This window comes from Caretta caretta, chromosome 16 (assembly GCF_965140235.1).
Source record: "Caretta caretta isolate rCarCar2 chromosome 16, rCarCar1.hap1, whole genome shotgun sequence".
NCBI classification, from domain to species: Eukaryota; Metazoa; Chordata; order Testudines; family Cheloniidae; genus Caretta; species Caretta caretta.
The window spans coordinates 2,544,717-2,570,724 of NC_134221.1; the positions used below are offsets into that span (position 1 = coordinate 2,544,717).

At 47.0% G+C, this 26,008-nt stretch overlaps 1 protein-coding gene and 1 long non-coding RNA gene across 5 annotated transcripts in view; one reads left to right on the forward strand and one right to left on the reverse strand.

Annotated features, from left to right (window-relative positions):
* RABL6 (RAB, member RAS oncogene family like 6) overlaps window positions 1-26,008 on the forward strand; it is a 107,988-nt gene that overhangs the window by 69,289 nt on the left and 12,691 nt on the right. For all 4 annotated transcript variants that reach the window (XM_048822845.2, XM_048822846.2, XM_048822847.2 and 1 more), the window contains 5 exons: window positions 5,539-5,903; window positions 8,834-8,990; window positions 19,690-19,902; window positions 21,487-21,844; window positions 25,779-25,950. In XM_048822845.2, the coding sequence (XP_048678802.1) occupies window positions 5,539-5,903; window positions 8,834-8,990; window positions 19,690-19,902; window positions 21,487-21,844; window positions 25,779-25,950 (1,265 nt within the window). The remainder of the gene's footprint in view (window positions 1-5,538; window positions 5,904-8,833; window positions 8,991-19,689; window positions 19,903-21,486; window positions 21,845-25,778; window positions 25,951-26,008) is intronic.
* Window positions 1,502-3,494, reverse strand: LOC125623450 (uncharacterized). Its single transcript, XR_012665239.1, has 2 exons — window positions 2,631-3,494; window positions 1,502-2,042 (listed from the first exon to the last, which is right to left on the reverse strand). It is a non-coding gene; the product is annotated as an uncharacterized LOC125623450 (long non-coding RNA).

Genomic DNA, 26,008 nt, shown 5'->3' on the forward strand with positions numbered 1-26,008 from the left:
GCACATTAAACACCACACGCATTATCCAGCAGTATATGCAGCACCAGAACCTGGCAAAGCGATACCGGGCGAGGAGGCGATGTCAGCGCGGTCACGTGAGTGATCAGGACATGGACACAGATTTCTCTGAAAGCATGGGCCCTGCCAATGCATGCATCATGGTGCTAATGGGGCAGGTTCATGCTGTGGAACGCCAATTCTGGGCTCGGGAAACAAGCACAGACTGGTGGGACCACATAGTGTTGCAGATCTGGGACGATTCCCAGTGGCTGTGAAACTTTCGCATGCGTAAGGGCACTTTCATGGAACTTTGTGACTTGCTTTCCCCTGCCCTGAGGCGCATGAATACCAAGATGAGAGCAGCCCTCACAGTTGAGAAGCGAGTGGCGATAGCCCTGTGGAAGCTTGCAACGCCATACAGCTACCGGTCAGTTGGGAATCAATTTGGAGTGGGCAAATCTACTGTGGGGGCTGCTGTGATGCAAGTAGCCCACGCAATCAAAGATCTACTGATATCAAGGGTAGTGACCCTGGGAAATGTGCAGGTCATAGTGGATGGCTTTGCTGCAATGGGATTCCCTAACTGTGGTGGGGCTATAGACGGAACCCATATCCCTATCTTGGCACCGGAGCACCAAGCCGCCGAGTACATAAACCGCAAGGGGTACTTTTCGATAGTGCTGCAAGCTCTGGTGGATCACAAGGGACGTTTCACCAACATCAACGTGGGATGGCCGGGAAAGGTGCATGATGCTCGCATCTTCAGGAACTCTGGTCTGTTTCAAAAGCTGCAGGAAGGGACTTTATTCCCAGACCAGAAAATAACTGTTGGGGATGTTGAAATGCCTATATGTATCCTTGGGGACCCAGCCTACCCCTTAATGCCATGGCTCATGAAGCCGTACACAGGCAGCCTGGACAGTAGTCAGGAGCTGTTCAACTACAGGCTGAGCAAGTGCAGAATGGTGGTAGAATGTGCATTTGGACGTTTAAAGGCGCGCTGGCGCAGTTTACTGACTCGCTTAGACCTCAGCGAAACCAATATTCCCACTGTTATTACTGCTTGCTGTGTGCTCCACAATATCTGTGAGAGTAAGGGGGAGACGTTTATGGCGGGGTGGGAGGTTGAGGCAAATCGCCTGGCTGCTGGTTACGCGCAGCCAGACACCAGGGCGGTTAGAAGAGCACAGGAGGGCGCGGCACGCATCAGAGAAGCTTTGAAAACCAGTTTCATGACTGGCCAGGCTACGGTGTGAAAGTTCTGTTTGTTTCTCCTTGATGAAACCCCCCGCCCCTTGGTTCACTCTACTTCCCTGTAAGCTAACCACCCGCCCCTCCTTGCTTCAATCACCGCTTGCAGAGGCAATAAAGTCATTGTTGCTTCACATTCAAGCATTCTTTATTCATTCATCACACAAATAGGGGGATGACTACCAAAGTAGCCCAGGAGGGGTGGTGGAGGAGGGAAGGAAAATGCCACACAGCACTTTAAGCACTGCACTTTAAAAGTTTACAACTTTAAAATTTATTGAATGACAGCCTTCTTTTTTTTTGGGGCAATCCTCTGTGGTGGAGTGGCTGGTTGGCCGGAGGCCCCCCCACTGCGTTCTTGGGCGTCTGGGTGTGGAGGCTATGGAACTTGGGGAGGAGGGCGGTTGGTTATAGAGGGGCTGCAGTGGCAGTCTGTTCTCCAGCTGCCTTTGCTGCAGCTCAACCATACACTGGAGCATACTGGTTTGGTCCTGCAGCAGCCTCAGCATTGAATCCTGCCTCCTCTCATCACGCTGCCGCCACATTTGAGCGTCAGCCCTGTCTTCAGCCCGCCACTTACTCTCTTCAGCCCGCCACCTCTCCTCCCGGTCATTTTGTGCTTTTCTGCACTCTGACATTATTTGCCTCCACGCATTCGTCTGTGCTCTGTCAGTGTAGGAGGACAGCATGAGCTCGGAGAACATTTCATCGCGAGTGCGTTTTTTTTTTCTTTCTAAGCTTCACTAGCCTCTGGGAAGGAGAAGATCCTGTGATCATTGAAACACATGCAGCTGGTGGAGAAAAAAAAAGGGACAGCGGTATTTAAAAAGACACATTTTATAAAACAGTGGCTACATTCTTTCAGGGTAAACCTTGCTGTTAACATTACATACATAGCACATGTGCTTTCGTTACAAGGTCGCATTTTGCCTCCTCCCACTGCGTGACTACCCCCTCAACCTTCCCCCCTCCCTGTGGCTAACAGCGGGGAACATTTCTGTTTAGCCACAGGCAAACAGCCCAGCAGGAACGGGCTCCTCTGAGTGTCCCCTGAAGAAAAGCACTCTATTTCAACCAGGTGACCATGAATTATATCTCACTCTCCTGAGGATAACACAGAGAGATAAAGAACGGATGTTGTTTGAATGCCAGCAAACATACACTGCAATGCTTTGTTCTACAATGATTCCCAAGTACGTGTTACTGGCCTGGAGTGGTAAAGTGTCCTACCATGAAGGACGCAATAAGGCTGCCCTCCCCAGAAACCTTTTGCAAAGGCTTTAGGACTACATCTAGGAGAACCGCAAATGCCAGGGCAAAGTAATCCTTTCACATGCTTGCTTTTAAACCATGTATAGTATTTTAAAAGGTACACTCACCAGAGGTCCCTTCTCCGCCTGCTGGGTCCAGGAGGCAGCCTTGGGTGGGTTCGGGGGGTACTGGCTCCAGGTCTAGGGTGAGAAACAGTTCCTGGCTGTCGGGAAAACCGGTTTCTCCGCTTGCTTGCTGTGAGCTATCTACAACCTCCTCATCATCATCATCTTCTTCGTCCCCAAAACCTGCGTCCGTATTGCCTCCATCTCCATTGAAGGAGTCAAACAACACAGCTGGGGTAGTGGTGGCTGAACCCCCTAAAATGGCATGCAGCTCATCATAGAAGCGGCATGTTTGGGGCTCTGACCCAGAGCGGCTGTTCGCCTCTCTGGTTTTCTGGTAGGCTTGCCTCAGCTCATTCAGTTTCACGCGGCACTGCTTCGGGTCCCTGTTATGGCCTCTGTCCTTCATGCCCTGGGAGATTTTGACAAAGGTTTTGGCATTTCGAAAACTGGAACGGAGTTCTGATAGCACGGATTCCTCTCCCCAAACAGCGATCCGATCCCGTACCTCCCGTTCGGTCCATGCTGGAGCTCTTTTGCGATTCTGGGACTCCATCATGGTCACCTGTGCTGATGAGCTCTGCATGGTCACCTGCAGCTTGCCACGCTGGCCAAACAGGAAATGAGATTCAAAAGTTCGCGGTTCTTTTCCTGTCTACCTGGCCAGTGCATCTGAGTTGAGAGTGCTGTCCAGAGCGGTCATAATGGAGCACTCTGGGATAGCTCCCGGAGGCCAATACCATCGAATTGTGTCCACAGTACCCCGAATTCGAGCCGGCAACGTCGATTTAAGCGCTAATCCACTTGTCAGGGGTGGAGTAAGGAAATCGATTTTAAGAGCCCTTTAAGTCGAAATAAAGGGCTTCATTGTGTGGACGGGTGCAGGGTTTACATTGATTTAACGCTGCTAAATTCGACCTAAAGTCCTAGTGTAGACCAGGGCTAAGGGTGTAAAGCTGCAGCCTTTCTGATGGTAAGAGCCTTAGAGCTCTGCGACATGAGACCCAATCTGGACAGCAGTTTCTTTAGGATTTTCGCTCCTCAGTGCTGAGGGGGAGGAGGGGACTGCATTGTATCTGGTGCCTTATTGAGGGGGGGAATTCCAGCAACCCTCAGTGGGAGTGCCCGGTGCTGGCTCTTATCCTTTAGGTGAATATTCAAGTGTCCCCTCCCAGGCTCACTTTGTGCTGTGTACAAATATGGGGGGGCTGGGGGCTGGTATTCCATTGTTGTAGAGCAGTGTTTCCCAGCTGGTGTGCTGGCAGGCCCCAACAAGTGTGATGCGGCATGTTTTGAAAAACTACATGTGGAGTGGGGGAGGGGGAAGAAAGCGGGGAATCTGCCTTCTCATTGGCCATCTGCCTCACTGCCCCGCCTCCTCCAAGGGCAGAGCAACCAATCTCAATCTCCCTCTCCTCCCCACTCCTCTCCTGTGAGCAATTAGTTGGCTCCTCTGCCCCTCCCTCCTGCATCTGCCAGGCACGGGGTGGGGGAAGAGCCTGGAAGAGAAGCAGGACCTTGCTGCAGCCCCCCAGGGTTGGGAGAAGCAGAGGTGAGGTGGGGGGAACTGAACTGGTGGCTAGGGGGCTGTGTGTGAGGTGGGGGAGCTGGGGAGGCAGAACTAGGGGTGTGGGGCAGAATTGGGGTGAGGCAGGGGCTGGACTAGGGAAGGGTGAGTACAGAACTGATGGGGGCTGGAGAACTGATTTGGATACTAGAGGCACGGGATTGATTTGGAAGTTGAGGAGCAGGGTTCATTGCTGGGCAGGGGATGGGCAGATGTGGGGGTGAGACCTCCTGCAACAGGGGCCAGAATCCTTGTACCCAATACATGTGGGAGCATGGGCAGCACTAACTCTCTCTGGGGAGCGGCAGGGGCAGTTCACCAATTGTTAGACTGAAAAAACAGTATCCTCTCTTTGGCCCTTATTTACGGTCTCCAGATGTGTTGGGTTCTGACTCATTTATTTTTTGATCTCTTGAGTTTGGCAATACTGTGAGTGGGACTTAATTATATTGTATTTAAAAACAGCAAAGAAAGTTACACACCCTTGGGAAGACTATTTTGGGAATGAGAAGAAATGACTAATTATTAATTGCTTGTCATCCCAAAATAATATTCTCAAGTGCATGTCACTTTCTCCACTGAGCATGCTTTTGTCCGGAGTTCTTATATTTAGCTTTAATGTTAGTTTCCACTGTTGACAATTCTGGCACAAAAGACAGATTGCGATCTAACCTTAGCTGTCATGGCGGTTTTGATTTTAACCCTGCTAGCCTTGTTCTGAATTGCTCATCTGAAGATAATATGGTGGTGTGCCTTCAATAATTAAGGTTTCAGAGTAGCAGCCGTGTTAGTCTGGATTCGCAAAAAGAACAGGAGGACTTGTGGCATCTTAGAGAATAACCAATTTATTTGAGCATAAGCTTTCGTGAGCTACAGCTCACTTCATCGGATGCCTTCAATAATTAAGTTATCAAGGAGTGCTGCAGCAGAGAAAAGGTTAGGAACCACTGTCTGAGGGTGACTTGACTGCTGGAGTTGCTGTACGGGGCTTCCTCCTGGAGACTCATGCCAGAGAACTTACTGTGCGAACATGGAATGAGGTAGATTCTAACCCTTTGCGTATCTTGGTGCCTTCCATCCAAGGAGCTCACTGCACTTTCTCAAACACTGATTAACCTTTGGTCCTCATTGTGTGCTAGGTTTCCATTTGGGGTGAGTTAGGCGCAGAGAGGTGAAGTGACTTGTCTAAGGTTGCCCAGGAAGTCGCTGGCAGCACTGGGCCTGGAACCGTGCTCTCCTGGCTCCTAGCCATGGGCTGCAGCCAGAGAAGCAGTGTCGTTAATGAGAAGCTCCGTGGATTGTGCTGTTCCAGTCCTTATGTCTGCACTCCATTCTTTTCTGCAGCTTTCTTGAAATGATGGAAGCCCGAAGTCGAGGACACGCGTCCCCAATGGCGACTAATGGACAGAGCCCTTCCTCTGGCTCCCAGTCGCCCATAGTACCTCCCAGCTGCACGTCAACAGACAGTTCCAGTCCGGGTACCCCCCAGCCACCACAACCTCAGCAGCCGCCTGCCAATGCAACAACGTCCCCTGAGCCTCCATCATCCTTGTCACCAGTGCCTCCCCTAGAGGCTCAGCTACCGCAAACATCATCCCCAGCTACAACCTCCCCAGCAATGCCTGTTGCAGTCCCACTGCAAAAGCGCAGCATTATCTCCCGCCTCTTTGGAACTTCTCCGGCCCCAGAGACGTCTCCTCCCCAGCCAGGTAGGTGCTGATGCAGAGAGAACCTGGATTTTTCTGTCTGTTAGTGGGTGCATGGTCATGCTTACAATATTGCACATCCCCACTGTCCCTGTTTCTTTGCTGTAGCCCTTCTGCTCCCTGTTGGAGGCAGAGCCAGCAGCCCTCCTGTCTGAGCAGCGCGAGGCTAATATCTGTTCAGTACAAATCCAAAGAGTGTAGAGCAGTTGCTTCGTTCTTTTCTTCCAGCTGCCTTGCTTGATTCGCCATGTACCTCCAGCAGGGCTCGTGCTAGCCGCGGAAAGGGACTCCCATCAGCAGCAGGATGATGGCTGTGATGTTGAACTTCGAGGCTGGGAGGGGTTCGATATAGAGCGCTCCTGGGGAAAGTAATAAACTGTCAGCTTCTGAGTAGGAGTGTGTCCTTCCCCACTGCTGGGCCTGTGCCACTTGCATAAAAATCAAAAGGGTAATAGAAACCCATGCAGCTGATGCCTGTATGTAGGTGTGTCAGCTGCAAAGCACACTTGCATGTTAACAAAGAGCAGTCTACTGTTTGTATTTAAGGAACATAATCATTCAGCCAGAAATCTGAAGTGATCACACAACTGCAGCACTGTTCTGGATCTGCAGTAGATTTCTCTCTGGGGAAATATGCACCAGCACAGCTGGCAGGAGGAGGAGAGTGGCCCATGGTTACGTCTTATTGTTAATAAACAGCAGAGCAAAGTAATGCCAAGGTCATGGAGAACGAGTATCAGACCGTCCCAGTGCAGAGACATCCAGGGCTGTTCATTGAATCAGAGAATCATAGACTTTAAGGTCAGAAGGGACCATTATGATCATCTAGTCTGACCTCCTGCACAATGCAGGCCACAGAATCTCACTCACCCACTCCTGTAACAAACCCCTGACCTATGTCTGAGCTACTGAAGTCTTCAAATAGTGGTTTAAAGACTTCAAGGTGCAGAGAATCCTCCAGCAAGTGACCCCATGCCCCACATTGCAGAGGAAGGCAAAAAACCTCCAGGGCTTCTTCCAGTCTGCCCTGGAGGAAAATTTCTTCCCGACCCCAAATGTGGCGATCAGCTAAACCCTGAGCACATGGGCAAGACTCACCAGCCAGACACCCAGGAAAGAATTCTCTGTGGCAACTCGGATCCCACCCTATCTAGTGTCCCACCATAGGCAATTGATCATATTTACCGCTAATAGTCAAAGATCAATTAATTGCCAAAATTAGGCTATCCCATCGTATCCCCTCCATAAACTTATCAAGCTTAGTGTTGAAGCCAGTTATGTCTTTTATCTCCACTGCTCCTCTTGGAAGGCTATTCCAGAACTTCACTCCTCTGAAGGTTAGAAACCTTCGTCTAATTTTAAGTCTAAACTTCCTGATGACCAGTTTATATCTATTTGTTCTTTGCTTTCATTTCTACTGAGCTAGACCTTAATTTGCCCATTACATTCACTTTACCTACAAAGCTGACTGGAGCTGCCACTGCCTAGCGATTATTAGCATGACAGGGGTTTGAGTCACCCTTTGCTAAATAACCTCCTCCTTCAAACTGTCACTTTAAGGAGTTCATAAAGCTATCAAGACACCCACAGAAAGGGGGAGGCGCTCAAAATGCACACTCAAGTTCAGTTTTAATTCTGTACATGATGTCTTATCTCCTGGATCTATTATCAGTTGTGACAAAACCCACCAATTGCAATTTTATAACTCTTCTTACCTGTGCCGGTTCCCTGGAAGCAGGAAATAGGGAGAAAGGAGGAAAGTTGGAAACTCCTGATCTGCAGGTCTTTTTATGCTTTGTCCAAAGAAACAAAAAAGTGAAAATGCAAATGAACAGCAAGATGTGGCCAGTCTCCTTCACAATTTACACTGGAAATGAAATCACATAGAACTGAATGCAGAGAGGCAATGGGTTCACTAAGAAAAATAGACACAGTCCAACCCCAGTGTTATAACCTTTTTATCCATTATTTTGTCAGAGTAACTTTCAGAAAGCTAGTGTGTTTTTATAAGATCTGCAAAAGAAAGTTTGAGCTACACATACATGTTCTGCAGCAGTAACTTTTTTTTTAAGTTATTCCCTGATGTCAGTGATGCTGTTACCCAAGCAAGGAAGTGAACAAAAAGTCACGTTAGGCTCTGCTTCTTTAGGAAAACTTGCACTAGGGCAATCAGGAAAAGTCATTGTTCATCTTAAAGGATGCTGCAAACAAAAGTGCAAATAGTCACACTTTTCATATCTGTTTGAGAACTGCTTTTCTTTGTGTTAAGAATCTGGGATGAAGATTAACCTAGGAGAAGAATAAAGATTGCTCCACAAATAAGACCTATTAAAGTAACTCTTATTTTACGTAACACCTAAGGGCATTGATCTGTTGGAGGCCTCTTGCTAGGTAGCTTACAAAGATAGAGTAAGTGACAGTCCTTGCCCCGAAAGGTTTACAATTTAAATGACAAAATCATGTGTGCGAAAAAGCCGGGTGAAAGGCAAGGGAACAGTAACCGGGAGTTTTAACATGGACTAGCTTTGTGCACATTTCATAGGTGTAAAAAGCCAGTCCTGGCTGTAATCACAACCCCTGTTATCAGCTGGCAGCACTCTGTAGGTTATAGTGGCATAGGTGAGTTTTAAGGAGGAAAAGATAAGTTGAGCTTGGTACATGCTAAACCAGCAGTAGCCAAAAGGCCGCTCATGGCTACCTTCATGCGAAGCAGTGGTTTGATCTGAATGGCCTGTTGCATTCCTTCTGCTACACAGCAAATGTCGAAGACTGTTGTGGTGTTAGCTACACGTCTGCACACAGAAGTGACCCTCCGCATGCTAGAGAAGCATGGGTTTGAGATGCTTAGAGGAGTAAATTCTCTGCCACATCAGCTGCGCCAATTGTGCCAAACTGTTCTGTTGTGTGTTACCTGATCACTGTTCCATCTACAGATGCTGCTACTACTCCCCCCAGTGAAGTCCCTGCAAAAGTGCAGAGTGTGGAGGACTTTATTCCCGATGACAGCCTGGACCGCAGCTTTCTGGAAGATCCAATCCCTCAGAGAGACAAGGGGATAACTAGGACTAAGGACCCCAGTGAAAGCGACAGGTAAGGAGGACAGGAACTGGGGGTGGGGGAAGAGGAGTGGGATAGAAATAGCACTCGGAAGTGCAGTCTGCGTGACTGAGGGATCATGTGTGACTCCTCAGCATTCTCTAGGGCCTTATGGTCTTAATACACACAGTATGCTACACAGAGTGCAAACCCCAAAAGAGTGTGTATGTATCCCAGTAAGGTAACCGACCTCACCTCAGACACTTTCTCTTCCTTTCCTGAACACCCAAGAAATCAAATGGCTTGCAGCATGCCCTGCTAGCAACACCTATCCCTGTTAAATTGGAGAGGCTGCCAACTCGAGCACGTCTGCTAGCCGTAATTATAGTATCGCTCACAGGAAGAGAGGTTGGGTCTCTCTCCCATTAGCCAGGTCCCAAAACCGCTTAGAACCACTACCTTGAACTCCACTCAGGAATTTACTGTCATCCAGAGCCAATGATGGAAGCAGTGGTTGAGAGTGAATTATATACTTTCCAAATCCCATCCCCCCCTGCACTTCTCCCTGATTGCTTTCTAGCCTCTTCTACTATTGGCCTCTATGTTAGCTCTCGATATTAAACAGTTGCTGCTCTTCTGTAAATTGCCCTGGCAGCAGATGCTTGAAGAATCCCATTTACTGCATTGGCAGGATGAGTTTGTCATTGCCAAGCATTGTTCTTCCTGACACCCTTCGAATGCCAGAAAGCTGCGTTGCAGCCTAATTTTGTTTCTGGCTTTGATCGTGCTCCAAAACTGAAAGGCTGTGTCACTTTGTGACTTTACTCGAGAGTCTCACTTGGAAGCGTCTGTTACAAATAGAGCTGTCGATTAAGCGCAGTTAACTCATGCAGTTAATTCAAACAGAGTCATTGTGATTAATTGCAGCTTTAATCGCACTGTTAAACAAAAGAATACCAATTGAAATTTATTAAATATTTTGGATGTTTTTCTATATTTTCATATATATTGATTTTAATTACAACATAGAATACAAAGTGTACACTGCTCACTTTATATTTTTTATTACAAATGTTTGCACTATAAAAATGATAAAAGAAATAGTATTTTTCAGTTCATCTCATGTAAGTACTGTAGTGCATTCTTTATCATGAAAGTGCAACTTACAGATGTCCATTTTTTTGTAACATAACTGCACTCTAAAACAATGTAAAACTTTAGAGCCGACAAGTCCACTCAGTCTTACTTCTTGTTCAGCAAATCACTCAAACAAGTTTGTTTACATTTATAGGAGATGGTGCTGCCTGCTTCTTTTTTAAAATGTCACTTGAAAGTCAGAACAGGCATTCACATGGCACTTTTGTAGCTGGCATTGCAAGGTACTTATGTGCCAGATATGCCAAACATTCGTATGCCCCTTCATGCTTCAGCCGCCATTCCAGAGGACATGCTTCCATGTCTATAGTAGAGACCATGCAGTGGTGTTGCTGTAAGATCTCCCATGTAGCCGCTTTATGCTGATGAGAGAGCTCTCCCGTCGACATAATTAAACGATCCCCAACGAGCAATGGTAGCTATGTTGGTGGGAGAGCATCTCCTACCGACATTGCGCTGTCCACACCAGCGCTTCTGTTGGTGTAACTTACGTCGGTCAGGAGGGCGTGTTTTTCACATACGTTCTTCAAGTGTTTGCTTAAGTAGGTGGGTGCGTGCCAAGTGCACAGTCATCGGAAGGTTTTTCCCCTAGCAGTACCCATCGTGTCGGCCTGGGTGCACCCTGGAATCGCGCCTTCAAGTCGCTGCATATAGGTCCCTGCTGACCCTCTGCCTCCCCAGTTCCTTCTTACCGCCAGTAATGGTTGTTGGAGCTGAGTGTCTCTCTTGCTTCAGCAAGCGTTTCCTCTAGTTATTTTTGTATCTTCAATCTGTAAATATTTAAATAGTTAGTATTAGTTGTAGTTAGTTAGTAGCTAGTTAGTGTTTGCGGGTCCCCCAAACACAGTTCGTTCCCCTCTTCGGGTTTTGGGCATGCCTTGATCCCTAGGGTTTAAACCGTGCGGGACCTGCAACAAGCCCATGCCAAAGGGCGATCTCCACGACTCCTGTCTAAAGTGCCTGGGGGAAGCACATCAAACAGTTTTGTTGCAGGATCTGCAAAGGGTTCTGCCCTAGAACTAAAAAGGGAAGGAACTTCAGGCTCAAGCAGCTCCTCATGGAGGCAGTTCTTCATCCCCAACTGGCTCCAGGCCAGCAGGACACGGCACCCAGCACCTCCATGCAGAGCATGCCGGCCTCCATTAGAGAAGCTATAGAAACCCTCGGCACCATCACTCCACAGCGCCAAAGTCCATGACAGCAACACGGCACTGCTCGCACTCACCAGCGCCTCACAAGAGGCACAAGAACAATAGAGGGCACTTGTCCATGGTGAGAGGTGATGTGTGGTGGGGGTGGGACTGAGGGGTTCAGATTGTGGGAGGAGGCTCAGGACTGGGGCAGAGGGTTGGGGTGTGTGGGGGGGTGAGGGCTCTGGCTGCGGGTCTGGGCTGGGGATGAGGGATTTGGGGTGCAGGCTGCCCCAGGACTGTGGCGGGGAGAGAGGTCTCCCCCCAGCCCTCTCTCACCACAGCAGCCCCGGACCTGCTGTGGTGGGGAGAGGCACCTCTCCCCCAGTAGCCTCTGCTCAAGAGGAAGACTTGGGTTCTTCTGGGATTAATATCAAGCAGAAAATTTCACAGCTGAATAACAGACTACGGGCCAAATTCAGCATTTAGTCACACCATGGATATTAATGGAGTTACACTGGATTTACACCAGTGCAATGGACAGCAAGATTTCACTCCCTCGGTAAGAAAACTGTTAAAATTTTCAGCAGCTGTAAGAAGTGTCCATACCCATAATACCATTTTGACACTGGTAAACAACATGAGAGATGTGCTGGGGGAAGTATTCACAGCAAAGGCAAAACTGTACACGACTCTCCTGGATCTAAGTTTTGTTACAAACCTCAAGCTCAGGCCAGCTTTGCTGAAAGGGTTTGTTGTGACCCTTTTGTGTGAACCTGGGGCTGCTTGATGGGTTCCGTGAGGAAACTGTCCTTTCAAAACTCAGTGAAACAGGAACTGTAGGAACTCTGGCTTCAGCTGGGCTTTGATTTGAGTTAGAGAGAGTGAAGGGCTGGAATGCAAAATACAAACTCGGCCCCCGCCCTAGAGCCGCAGCGGCTGGGAAAGGTACCTCTCCTGCGGCCCCAGTCCCGAAGCCGCCACGGCAGGTCGGGGCTGCGGGAGAGGTGCCTCTCCCCGCCGCAGCCCTTGAAAGGCTGCTGCATGGCTTAGAGGGAACTTAGCTCAGGACGCAAGGTCTCTGGTCCCAAACAGAAGTCTTGCTCCATATCAGCATCAGAGAGTTGAAGGTGGTTCGCTTAGCCTCTCAAACCTTACACTTCTGCCCTCCAGGTAGGATTGGATCAGTCATGACGGACAGTACAACAGCGATATTTTATATAAAACAGACAAGGTGGAGCATGCTCCTCCCCTCTGTGCCAGGAAGCCTTCAAGCTGGCGGACCATCTCAGCAGATCATTCCATGGCCACGAGTGGTCCATTTGCTCGGACATCATGAACAGCATCTTCCAACAGTGGGGAATTCCCCAGGTGGACCTGTTCACAAAGAAAACAAACAGGAAGTATCGGTAGTTTTGCACCTTCCTGAATCACAGCCTGGGCTCAACCACAGATGTTTCCTCTCCCTGGGAAGGACCATCTGTTCTATGCGTTTCCCACCCTTTCCGCTCATTCACAAGGCCCTGCTCAAGATCAGAAGGGACAGGGCGTCTGTCATTCTAATAGCACCTGCCTGGCCCCGCCAACACTGGTACGCATCACTCCTGGAACTGTCAGTAGCCACTCCGATCACCCAAGACCATGGTCACCTCCAGCACCTCAACCTTGAATCTCTCCACTTCACAGCATGGAAGCTTCATGACTAAACCCCATGTCAGAGATGTCCTCGTCAGCAGCCAAAAGCCGTCCACTAGAGCTACTTACTTAGCTAAGTGGAAGAGATTTTCGATCTGGGCAACACAAAGGGGCACGTCTCCAACTCAAGCATCAGTACCCTTCATCTTAGACTATCTACTGCACTGGATGCAGTCAGATCTGGTGGTGTCACCTGTAAAGGTTCACCTAGCAGCCATGTTGGCATTCCACCCAGGGGTGGATAGTCGATTGGTCTTTGCTAGCCTGATGGTAAGTCATTTTCTCAAGGGCCTGGACAGGGTATACTCTCCTGTCCGCCATCCGATACCAACATGGGATCTTAACCTGGTGCTCTCCAGGTTAATGGGACCTCCCTTCGAGCCCTTAGCAACATACTCAGTCCTCTACCTCTTGTGGAAAGTAGCATTTCTGGTGGCAATAACTTCTGTCAGGAGGGTGTCTGGGATCAAAGCCTTGACATCTGAACCTCCATACAGGGTCTTTTATAAGGACATGGTCCAGTTGCGGCCTCATCCAGCCTTCTTGCCAAAGGTGGTATCTCAATTTTACACAAGTCAGGACATCTTCCTCCCAGTGTTTTGCCCTAAGCCACACGCTAACAGCAGGGAACAAAGACTCCATTCCCTGGATGTGAGGCAGGCTCTGGCCTTCTATATTGAAAGGACAAAACCATTCTGGAAGTCTAACCATCTATTCGCGATAGCAGACAGGATGAAGGGCCTCCCAGTATCGTCCCAAAGAATTTCTCTGTGGATTATGTCCTACATTCGGACTTGTTATGACCTGGCAAAAGTACCAGCCCCAACCCTAACAGCGCATTCTACAAGGGTGCAGGCCTCTTTGGCCACATTCCTGGCACAAGTCCCTATACAGGAGATTTGCAGGGCAGTGACCTGGTTGTCGAGCCACACAATCACTTCGCATTATGCCATCATCCAGCATGCCAGGGATGATGCAGTTTTCGGCAGAGCGGTGCTTCAGTCAGTGAACGCTGACCTATGAGCTCTGATCCCTCCTCCAGTGGTCTGCTTGGGAGTCACCTACTTGGGATTGACATGAGCAAGCACTAGAAGAATCAAAAACGGTTACCTAGCTTCTCACACCTATTTTTCTTAGAGATGTGTTGCTCATGTCCATTCCAAGGCCCATCCACCTTCCCCTCTAATGGTGCCTCCGGCAAGAAGGAACTGAAGAGGCAGCAGGGCCCTATATGCAGCGCCTTGAAGGCGTGATTTCAGGGGGCGCCCTGGCTGACCTGACAGGTACCGCTAGGGGAAAAACCTTCCGGTGACTGTGCACGCAGCATGCATACGCCTACTTGGAATGGACATGAGCAACACATCTCAAAGAACAACAGTTATGAGAAGGTAGGTAACCATTTTTTTTACTGACAAAAGTGCTAATGTAGGCATAACCTTTAGATGCCCATCCTCGATACAGTGGAGTAGGATTTCTTGTAATTGAGCCCTTCATGAGACTTACTAGTGTGGTGACTTCATTCAGAAGAACACTTTTGCTTTGCCTTGACATGTTTTCTTTCTGTGTTATAGAATCATATCATAGAATCATAGAATATCATGGTTGGAAGGGACCTCAGGAGGTCATCTAGTCCAACCCCCTGCTCAAAAGCAGGACCAATCCCCAATTAAATCATCCCAGCCAGGGCTTTGTCAAGCCTGACCGTAAAAACTTCTAAGGAAGGAGATTCCACCACCTCCCTAGGCAATGCATTCCAGTGTTTCACCACCCTCCTAGTGAAAAAGTTTTTCCTAAAATCCAACCTAAACCTCCCCCACTGCAACTTGAGACCATTACTCCTTGTCCTGTCCTCTTCTACCACTGAGAATAGTCTAGAACCATCCTCTCTGGAACCACCTCTCAGGTAATTGAAAGCAGCTGTCAAATCCCCCCTCATTCTTCTCTTCTGCAGAATAAACAATCCCAGTTCCCTCAGCCTCTCCTCAGAAGTCATGTGTTCCAGATCCCTAATCATTTTTGTTGCCCTTCGCTGGACTCTTTCCAATTTATCCACATCTTTCTTGTAGTGTGGGGCCCAAAACTGGACACAGTACTCCAGATGAGGCCTCACCAATGTCGAATAGAGGGGGACGATCACGTCCCTTGATCTGCTCGCTATGCCCCTACTTATACATCCCAAAATGCCATTGGCCTTCTTGGCAACAAGGACACACTGCTGACTCATATCCAGCTTCTCGTCCCCTGTAACCCCTAGGTCGTTTTCCGCAGAACTGCTGCCTAGCCATTCGGTCCCTAGTCTGTAGCTGTGCATTGCGTTCTTCCGTCCTAAGTGCAGGACCCTGCACTTATCCTTATTGAACCTCATCAGATTTCTTTTGGCCCAATCCTCCAATTTGTCTAGGTCCCTCTGTATCCTATCCTTGCCCTCCAGCGTATCTACCACTCCTCCCAGTTTAGTATCATCCGCAAATTTGCTGAGAGTGCAATCCACACCATCCTCCAGATCATTTATGAAGATATTGAACAAAACCGGCCCCAGGACCAACCCCTGGGGCACTCCACTTGACACCAGCTGCCAACTAGACATGGAGCCATTGATCACTACTGTTGAGCCTGACAATCTAGCCAACTTTCTACCCACCTTATAGTGCATTCATCCAGCCTGTACTTCTTTAACTTGCTGACAAGAATACTGTTTGAGACCGTGTCAAAAGCTTTGCTAAAGTCAAGAAACAATACATCCACTGCTTTCCCTTCATCCACAGAACCAGTAATCTCATCATAGAAGGCGATTAGATTAGTCAGGCATGACCTTCCCTTGGTGAATCCATGCTGACTGTTCCTGATCACTTTCCTCTCCTCTAAGTGCTTCAGGATTGATTCTTTGAGGACCTGCTCCATGAACTGAAGAGGCAGCAGCAACATCAAACTGGCATTAGGATGCTACATGGTTTTTGCTATATCAGGGATTCTCAAATGATTTCAGTGTTGACCATGTTATGCTTTGTGGACCCCTTCCGTCCCCTTGTGATTCCATAATATCCCTTTGGCCACTGCACCAATTACTGACATGGAAAAGTCATATTAGAGCAATATATCTGTGTACTTTAGCAGTCTTGAAATGTGGCCTAGCTGAAGTGAGCCAGCCCCATGGGAGGACTGTGGGTTGTTCACAGACCACAAGCTGAGAACGGCTGAGCTATGTAATTCCTCTTTAAAGTAAATTGGAATCACATGGCTAACAACCAGCACAAGGACAAGTCTTTGAAGACTTATGGGATTGTGTCCCAAGTTCCATTTTTTTTTGTTGGTTTTTTTAAGGCCTGTTTTCTGTCCTGTAGTGTATAGGGAGAACTCTTGAAATATATGTTCCTTGAGCAGCTCATTGAGACAGTTATATTTCCTATTTCCCGGTCACAGGGCTTGCCTGGCTTATCCTTAGTCTGATGCACTATGCTAAGATGTATTTGAAGGGTATTAAAGAAGCTTATCAGACTCAGAATAGACGTCCCCATTTCTTCTCTGTTCCTGGCCTTGCCGGAAGTAGTTAAGTTATGCTTATGGGTGGGATACAGGATTAGAAAGGTGAGTTCTGTGTGAAACTGTGGATCTGTTTTCACCACCTCACTAGACTTTTATCTTTACTAACCATCTAGTTATCTTTCTATATCCTTAAATCTGCATCACTCTGAACTTGTCTGTCGTCCCAGTCGTTTTCTTGCCCTCCCCGCTCCCCCCCATATACACCTCCATGGACAGCTGTTTCAGTAGTGTCACCCAGCTGTGTTGAGAGTGCAAGTGAGGGGAACTGACGACAGGGTTTCCTTCACACTGTGGAGCCTCCCCTTGCCCTGGCGCATGCTCATACCACCCCTCTCCCACAGCACAAGTTCCCTCCAGCTTCCTTGCTGAACTAGATTTTAGTTCCTTCCCCTCTGTTTCTCTAGCTCCTAAATTAAAGTGGCAGGAGGAGTTTGTTCAGCCTCTCTGTAGGGGAAGGTACATTAGGGAGAGAGCTAAGGCTGCTCCGTTTCTTCTGAACTGAAAGCAGTACACTCAGGATTTGAAATGGAGTTTGCCCTATATGCCACTGAGCCTCAGTATGGGGGGCCTCACCTAGCATGTTCTTTGGCATCATGTCAGCAGGGTTTACCTTAAATCTCATACTTCTTTGGTGCTGGGTGCCCATATTGGGGACCACAGTAGTGCAGGATTAATGCAGGTTTGGCAGGCTGTTGAGACTGGTGCAGTATGCTTATTTTTGCATTCTTTGCAAGTTCCTTCCAACCCGCGAGTCAGTGCCACAAAGTGATACTAATTTTGCATTGTCGGACCTTGTTTGTATTGCAGCAGTGTTTTTCCTGATGTATTTTCACTTCATTGTTTTGCTGTTTAAGCTGCAGCTAGGAGATTTGTGTAGAAGCTAGTGATGGAGGCAGTCAGTCTCTTTACATATATGCTGCATGTGGGGATGAGCCACTTTGTTCACCTGTGCGTGTACATGTTCTTTCTATCCAGACTGAGGACATTTTAAAGATCCGTGCCTAAGTCTAGTGTGTGTGCTGATTGGTGGGAAGATAATTGCACTAACAGCAGGTGATAGCTATAGTTGCATTAATTAAGCTACTGCTGTATATTCAAGACAGTACTATAATCTAGAGAGTGAGGTTTCTAGAGCATGTCACGCCACCAATAGCATTTTAAAATAAAGCCACCTGCAGCATTGTTTCTAAGACATTTAAGGGAAATTCACTCACATTCTTTTTAATCCCCAGAAACCTCTTTTTAACCTCCCTCCCTCCCTTTCCCCCGGTGTCATGTTTTAGCTCGTTTTTGTGGGGTGAGCCTGTGCCCTCTTATATGGGAGATCAGGGTTCAGGAGCCAGTTCTCTCTTGTTCATGAGTCTGGTGTGGGCTGTGAGGGCTGCAGTGGCAACCCACTCAGCCTGGGGGGCAGCATGTCCCTAATGCTCAGCAGTCAACACCTCTTTGGTTCATCGTGGCAGCAGCAGTGTTGGGCTCTAGAAGGAATCCTGGGCAGCCTCCCTCAGCTGGAGCATTGGTGGCTGCAGTGTTTAGAAAGCAGAGGGTCTCTTTAGCACTCCAGAAGGGAGGCAGAGGAATCCCCAAGGGGATTGCATGTAAAACCTGAATTTTGCATGATGATCTAGGCAAATGGTCAGTTGAAATCAACACTTACCGCAGTGTCAAATTTGAAATGAGCTCTCTCCATCATACACACTCAGTTGGTAAAGGTACAAATTCCTGAGACCATCCACTTGAGAATGATAGTCTGTAAAAAAAAAAAAAAAAATGGCTGGGTGAGTAGAAATGGAATCAACTAAAGTCCTTTGAACGTCATGTTCCTTTAGCAAGCACGTGTGGCAGCTTCCACCATCCACAGCTGGTCAGTGTCCTGCTGGGCATTGGCCGGGGGGGGTCTGAGTGATGATAGACACCAACTAGAAAACCAGGTCTGAAGCTTGAGGGACGATTAGTCAGTCATAGAATCATAGACTATCAGGGTTGGAAGGGACCTCAGGAGGTCATCTGGTCCAACCCCCTGCTCAAAGCAGGACCAGTCCCCAATTTTTGCCCCAGATCCCTAAATGGCCCCCTCAAGGATTGTACTCACAACCTTGGGTTTAGCAGGCCAATGCTCCAACCACTGAGCTATCCCTCCCACCTGAGGAGGAGTCCCAGCGCCTTCCTTTAACCCTCTGAAGTGTTAACCATCACATGCCATAAATGTTATTTTTTGTATTTGGAAGCTAATGAGATGAGTTTGTGAAATCTTTAACAAGTCATTAAAAGGAAGGTGAATGTTCTATGTGGTTTGGACACCAACATAATACATCCATTTATCAAAAGCAAATGATCCTCTCTGAATAAAAACTACTTAATAGAGAAAGCAGGCAGGATAAGGGAAGGGGATATAAAGTCTCCTGGGTCTGAATTGTGAAAATAATCTGTATTCCTGACGTGAGCAAATCTTGAGGAAAGCATTAATATGGCAGGTCCTTGGGAAATCAAGCCAAGAATTCCCAGTTTATAATTCTGCAGTGAAACTCCCTATCAAGATGTCTCAGAATCCATAACCCTGTTCAGTCAAGGGAGCCTTAAGGGCTCTTACACTCTAAAATGTGTCCTTAGGTTAATTTAATTTGGGGAATGTTAAGCATTGTTATAGTGTCTGGGTAGCTGCCTACTTCAGGGAGCACTATAGAATAGAATTAACACAGAGGAGCTAAACGCTGAAGGTATATTCCTGCCACTGTGACAATATGGGATATTTCTGAATCACAGGACATGGGGATTAAGGCATGCGATTCCTGTTGGTTTTTAATTAACTCATACCGTGCACAGTGTTCGGGAAATGTTCCTGTAAAGTCCTCGCTGAGGCACAAAGATGTTCTGCAGCTGTGAGGTCTCACCCAAGATCTTGGTTGTACTAACCACTACTTGCTGCCCCACCACACTCCCCATGTTATAATCCAGTGTGGAACTTGGGCTGTGCCAGGCCTCTGGCTCTGGTGATCAGATACTGCCTGAGCTCTATGGCAGGTCAGGGAGTGCACGGTCAAATAGGACACTGGTATCTTCAGATGACCCGGACTAACCACAGATGGCCCTCCATTAAGGTAGGGAAGAGATCCTAGAACTCAGGTTGCATTAGTCTGGAACACCAGTGCTTCGTTTGCATTCTAGAAGTAGGAGTGTATGCATCTGAATGCACCCTGAGGGGTTCTGTTTAACACTTCTGTATCTTACAGTGATGGGGAGGCTCTTGAAGGGAATCCCATGGTAGCTGGTTTTGAAGATGATCTGGATCTAGATGACAAAGTGCCCAGCAAACCCTCATTGGCAACAGAACTTGTACCAAGCAAAAATATTACTTTGTCAAGTGAGGAGGAGGCAGAAATGGAGGATGCTATGGTCACCATCGTGGCTGATGAAGACATTGACATTGACTACAAGACACAATGGTATGAAGGAGTATAGTCTACTAGCTAAAGTATGAAACTGGGAGTTGGGAGATGTAGGTCTTTTTTCAGTCCTGCCACTGACTCACTGTGGCCTTAACCAGCTCACTTAATCTCACTGAGCCTGTTTCCCTAGCTGTAAAATGGGGTTATCTGTGCCTCACCAACTGAGGCCAACTTTGCAACAGTTCACAAACTACAGATTCTCTGATGGAAGGTGCTATGGAAGTGCATAGTAGTATTACTGATCACCATCCAGTTTATTCAGTTTGGATGAAATTGTAACACAAATGGAGCCAAAGGGCTAACTTGATTTGTCATATCAAGCAATCCTTCCACAGAGTGTGAGCCGCTCTTCATGAGGGAGTGGCCCAGCCTTCTTCCAAAATTTGAACAAGAGGAGCTGGGTAAGCCGTTGAGCACTTTTTCATAGTGGGTGTGGGTGGGTCTCAAGACTCATTGCTTAGGGCACAGACGGCGCTTGTGATGCCCTCTCTGTGCACCAAAACAAGCAGCACTTTGGCATGGGGGAATGGCATTGCTGCTCTTGCTGGAGATTGGATCCCACAGAATATGGTGTAAATTGCATGGAATAGGAAGTGTGCCGTCATATAAATAATGCAACAGGGCTTTGCCCACAAGCAAGTGCGTTGATCTCAAGTATTTGTGTCCTCAGGGATGTCTGGGCTATCTTTCAGCATTTGGCTTACTGCCAGAAAGATTTCCAGGGTCTGAGTGCTAGTATAAAACCTATAGAGTCTCATCACTGCTTAGGTGTAGATGAGAGAAATCCCCTAGAATAGGTTCCGCTAACTGATTAGTTACTATTAGTCACTTTGTTTCACTTGTTCAGTGTGAGAGATAAGGGGAGTAGACATGGAAGAGTACAGGCAAGAGGTGGAGCCTCTTGGTTTTCCTCAAACACTGTCACTATCTGAGTGTCATAAGAAAGATAACGCATGTTATGTTAAGATACCTCCTGTCTCCCGAGGGCTCACAGTTAGTCCTGGTCTCTAAGGTGCCACAAGTCCTCCTTTCCTTCATGCAGGAGAAGGGATTTGGCATGAGGTCATAGGATGAAAGCCAGGGGTTCCAACTTGCTAAGACTGTGACTGTATAAATCCCATGCTTTTAATCAACGTTCCTCTATCCCTTCGAGTGCTGCCTCTTTGGGAGGATCTGAATAAGGAAATATTTGTCTATATGAAACTGATTTCTAACAAAATCAACTAGTTATGCTTCCCCCTTTCCATATGATCAGGGAGGCCTCAATTGTAATGGAGAAAAGTATTAGTCAAACATTAACATTCCAGTGTCCCTGGTGGAGTCTGGCAGATTCCAATATCTTCCTTACTCCAGCGGTCTGACCTTCTGAAACAGCCCATTGGGGCAGCTTAATTGTGTGGTGGGACCACTCCTGATGGATCCAAGGTGGACATTTCCCTCTTTGTTTCCACCACACCTGGCTCCTTGTGACTTAGTGGGCCTGCAGCCCCTGCACAGCTGGGATATGATGGGAGGGCTCCAAGCTCACCCTTTTGTGGTTGTTACAGAGTTGTAGCTGACAACTTGTTACCTTTTTTAAAGGTCTTCCAAAAATTCAGTTAAACCACAAAAGGAAGCAGCTTCCACCAAAGCACCTGACCAGAAGCCTCCAGGCAGCTTACCTCCCCATTCTGGATCTGAGAAACACAGCAGCCCAAAGCTCCCCATCGATCTGCCAGCCACTGGAGCTGCTGCTCCTACAGAGACAGCATCAGTCCAGGCACAAAGGACCATGTCCCAGAACAAGGACTCGGCTTCCAAACTGAAGGGGAGCAAAGAAGAAAAGCCTGAGGAGTCTGACAGTGATGAGGAGGGACCGATAGCCACCCAGATGCTTTCATTTGTGATGGATGACCCGGACTTTGAAAGCGAGGAGTCTGACAGCCAAAGGAAGAAAGTGGTAAATAACATGCATGCGTCACTGCTTTCTAGCTCAGCCTAGAAGCAGCAATGGAGTGATCTTGTCTGATCTCCAAGTATCCCAAGAGCGCCAGCTGCAAGACAAGGGTTAAACCATCTGAAGAGCATTATTGTTCAAACACAGGCCACTAATGTTCTTCTCATTGTTGAAGCCGAATGGTAGCGTCTCTCAGTTGTATTTTTAAGTATACAGATTAGGGCTGTCAAGCGATTAAAAAAATTAATCACGATTAATCGCACCATTAAACAATAATAGAATACCATTTATTTAAATATTTTTGGATGTTTTCTACATATTTTCCAATAGATTGATTTCAATTACAACACAGAATACAAAGTGTACAGTGCTTGCTTTATATTTATTTTCGATTGCAAATATTTGCATTGTAAAAAACAAAAGAAATAGTGTTTTTCAATTCACCTAATAGAAGTACTGTAGTGCAATCTCTTTATATGAAAGTTGAACTTTACAAATGTAGAATTATGTACAAAAAATAACTGCATTCAAAAATAAAACAATGTAAAATTTTAGTATCTAAAAGTTCACTCAGTCCTACGTCAGCCAATCGCTCAGACAAACAAGTTTGGTTACAATTTTCAGGAGATAATGCTGCCCGTGTCTTGTTTACAATGTCACCTGAAAGTGAGAGTAAGTGTTTGCATGGCACTGTTGTAGCCGGCATCGCAAGATATTTATCATAGAATACCAGGGTTGGAAGGGACCTCAGCAGGTCATCTAGTGCAACCCCCTGCTCAAAGCGGGACCAATCCCCAATTTTTGCCCCAGATCCCTAAATGGCCCCCCTCAAGGATTGAACTCACAACCCTGGATTTAGCAGGCCAATACTCAAACCACTGAGCTATCCCTTTATGTGGCAGATGCACAAAAGATTCATATGTCCCTTCATGCTTCAACCACCATTCCAGAATATATGCATCCATGCTGATGGCAGGTTCTACTCGATAACGATCCAAAGCAGAGCGGGCCGACGCATGTTCACTTTCATCATCTGAGTCAGATGCCAGCAGCAGAAAGTTGATTTTCTTTTTTGGTGGTTCGGGTTCTGTAGTTTCTGCATCGGAGTGTTGCTCTTTTAAGACATCTGAAAGCGTGCTCCACACCTCGTCCCTCTCAGATTTTGGAAGGCACTTCAGATACTTAAACCTTGGGTCAAGTGCTTTATCTATCCTTAGAAATCTCACACTGGTGCCTTCTCTGCATTTTGTCAAATCTACAGCAAAAGTGTTCTTAAAATGAACATGTGCTGGGTCATCATCCACGACTGCTAGAACATGAAGTACATGGCAGAATGCACGTGTAAAATAGAGCAGGGGACATAGAATTCTCCCCCAAGGAGTTTAGTTAAAAATTTAATGAATGCATTTTTTTTTTTAACAATCATGATCAGCACAGAAGCATGTCCTCCGGAATGGTGGCCGAAGCATGAAGGGGCATACGAATATTTAGTATATCTGGCACATAAATAACCAGCATTGCAAGGTACAAAAGTGCCATGTGAACGCCTGTTCTCACGTTCAGGTGACATTGTAAATAAGAAGCAGTCAGCAGTATCTCCTGTAAATGTAAACAAACTTGTTTGTCTTAACAACTGGCTGAACAAGAAGTAGGACTGAGCGCATTTGTAGGCTCTGAAGTTTTACATTGTTTTGTTTGAGTGCAGTTATGTAACAAAAAAAACTACATTTGTAAGTTATACTTTCATGATAAAGAGATTGCACTACAGTACTTGTATGAGGTGAACTGAAAAATACTATTTTTGTGTATCATTTTTACAGTGCAAATATTTGTAATAAAAATTATAATGTAAAGTGAGCAGTGTACACTTTGTATTCTTTGTTGTAATAGAAATCAATATATTTGAAAATGTAGAAAAAATCCAAAAATATTTAATAAATTTAAATTGGTATTCTGTTGAACAGTGTGACTAATGGCGATTAATTTTTTTATCACAGTTAATTTTTTTTAATTAATTGTGTGAGTTAACTGCAATTAATCGACAGCCCTAATACAGATTATTCTCAGTAACTGTAGATAAACTGAGCTCAAGCAGCCACATGGAAAGTATGAAACCCAAATGCTGAGGATTTTTTATCTGGATCTTCATGTACTAAAGGTTGGGGGAGGGGGGGAGAATGGGGAAAGAGGAGGGAGGGAGAGTGAATGTGTGCACACAGTTCCCTGTTTTCAACACAAGAATCGAAAAGCCATGGTGAAGTTGTGTTGAATCCTTCCTTTGCTTGGCAAAGTCTATTGAAGCCCCAAATGCCATTATAGAGGGGCAATCCAACATACAGCTGAAGTTGGAGTATCCATAGCATATCCACGACATTCCCAAGATAGGTTGCAGCTGCTCAACTTTAACATAGATGCAACCTGCAAAAGACTGCCCAGATCAGAGAGGACCTGGCATCTCCCCTGGGCCTTCCTTCATATTAAAGATGAGAGAAGTCAGTGAATTCTTAGAGATCCTAGCAGTTCCCTGTTGTGGCCTTTACATGAGCAAACTCTGGATGTCCCTGCCTTAGATAGTCCACAGTTAGAACCATTAGGCTCATCTGTACAGAAACAACTAGCCATGATTGACTGTGTAAAGAAGCCCCTATGCTTGCAGACAAAGTACTGTATACTGAGCCAGTAACTGTAGAGGGCTCCTATAGAGTTGGTTTGATGTCACATCATGATTGTGTGGGGAGAGTCACTATCCTAGTGTATGCATCCGATGAAGTGAGCTGTAGCTCACGAAAGCTTATGCTCAAATAAATTGGTTCGTCTCTAAGGTGCCACAAGTCCTCCTTTTCTTTTTGCGAATACAGACTAACATGGCTGTTACTCTGAAACCTGTCCTAGTTTGTCCATGACGTTGGCCATGTGTCATACTGGCCTCATTCAGTAACACTCTGTTCTCTTAGTGTGGCCAATGCTCACCGTTCCAAGTATTTCACTGTAAAAACAGTGGCTTTCTGAGCAAGGTTATGACTTCTGGTACCTGATTAGACAGCAGGATTTGCTGGGAAGCGCCGCATTGTAGTGGCGTCAGGGAGATACCCCTCCATAGAAGAACGCTTCTTCAGTGCACAATGTGTTGGTCAGGTTGAGCAGTGAAAGAAGCTGTGCCCCTTCCACTAACGGGGAGGGCTGCATACAGAGCCGGAAAGGCAGCTCAGCAAGAGAGGCAGGTCATGTTTGGACTAGTGCTAAGAATACTGTAAAGGAAATAAGTTAACTCCTTAAGTGTCAAGTGGCAAACATGGTGAGATGTCTGTGCTCCAGGATCAGGGCACAGCTGCAGGGTGAGAGGAGCCTTCTGAGGCTTTACCTGGCCCCTGCAATTTCCCAGCTTTTAGCCTCTGTATCATGAGAGATGCAGCTCCCTCTTTCCTTGAGCAGAGGGGGTTTGCTCCAGCCCCATGAAATGTTTCCCCTGGATATGTGCTGCCTTTTGACCCCAGGATGGCATGGATTCCCCTCTGTGACTCTGCCAGGGCACAATATAGGTTTGAGTCCATTGTATTTGAAGGTTTTCCAGGATGGCGGTGCCTGTTAGTGCAATTGGTAAGCCTGATGTATCTGGGACTCATGTTTAACCCCACAGCACCAAGAGGCTGGCCTTTTGAGTACAAATGTTAAGCACCACAGGGCATTTCACACCAGAGCTACAGTTCCAGTGCTGTCTAGGCAGTTCCATCATGGCATGAAATAGGTAGAACTGCCCTTTGGATGAAACTGTGACAGCTTCTTGAAAATACCTCCGTTCTACCACCCCCCCAGCTCCCCTTTAGAGAGCAGAAATGTATCCTAGGTAGAGGGGAGATGGGGCTTTTGCTTGAGCAATCAGTTTAGACTCCTTGGTAGCTGAGATTGGGTCCATGATATGTCTACTTTCATTCTCTAGGGTGAATTCCCAGTCCGAGAAGACCCCTCTGACATCTCAGATGAAGACACCTCGTTAGCAAAGCCGCCTCAGCCCATGAAGCCTACAATCCACTCCTTCAAGCTGAAAAATGACTCTGATCTGTTTGGCTTGGGTTTGGAAGAAACAGGCCCCAAAGAGAGCAGTGATGAAGGTAAAAATAGGTCATATGTCTGAGCCTGTCCTGCTGGGTTTTTCACTGCGCTGAATAG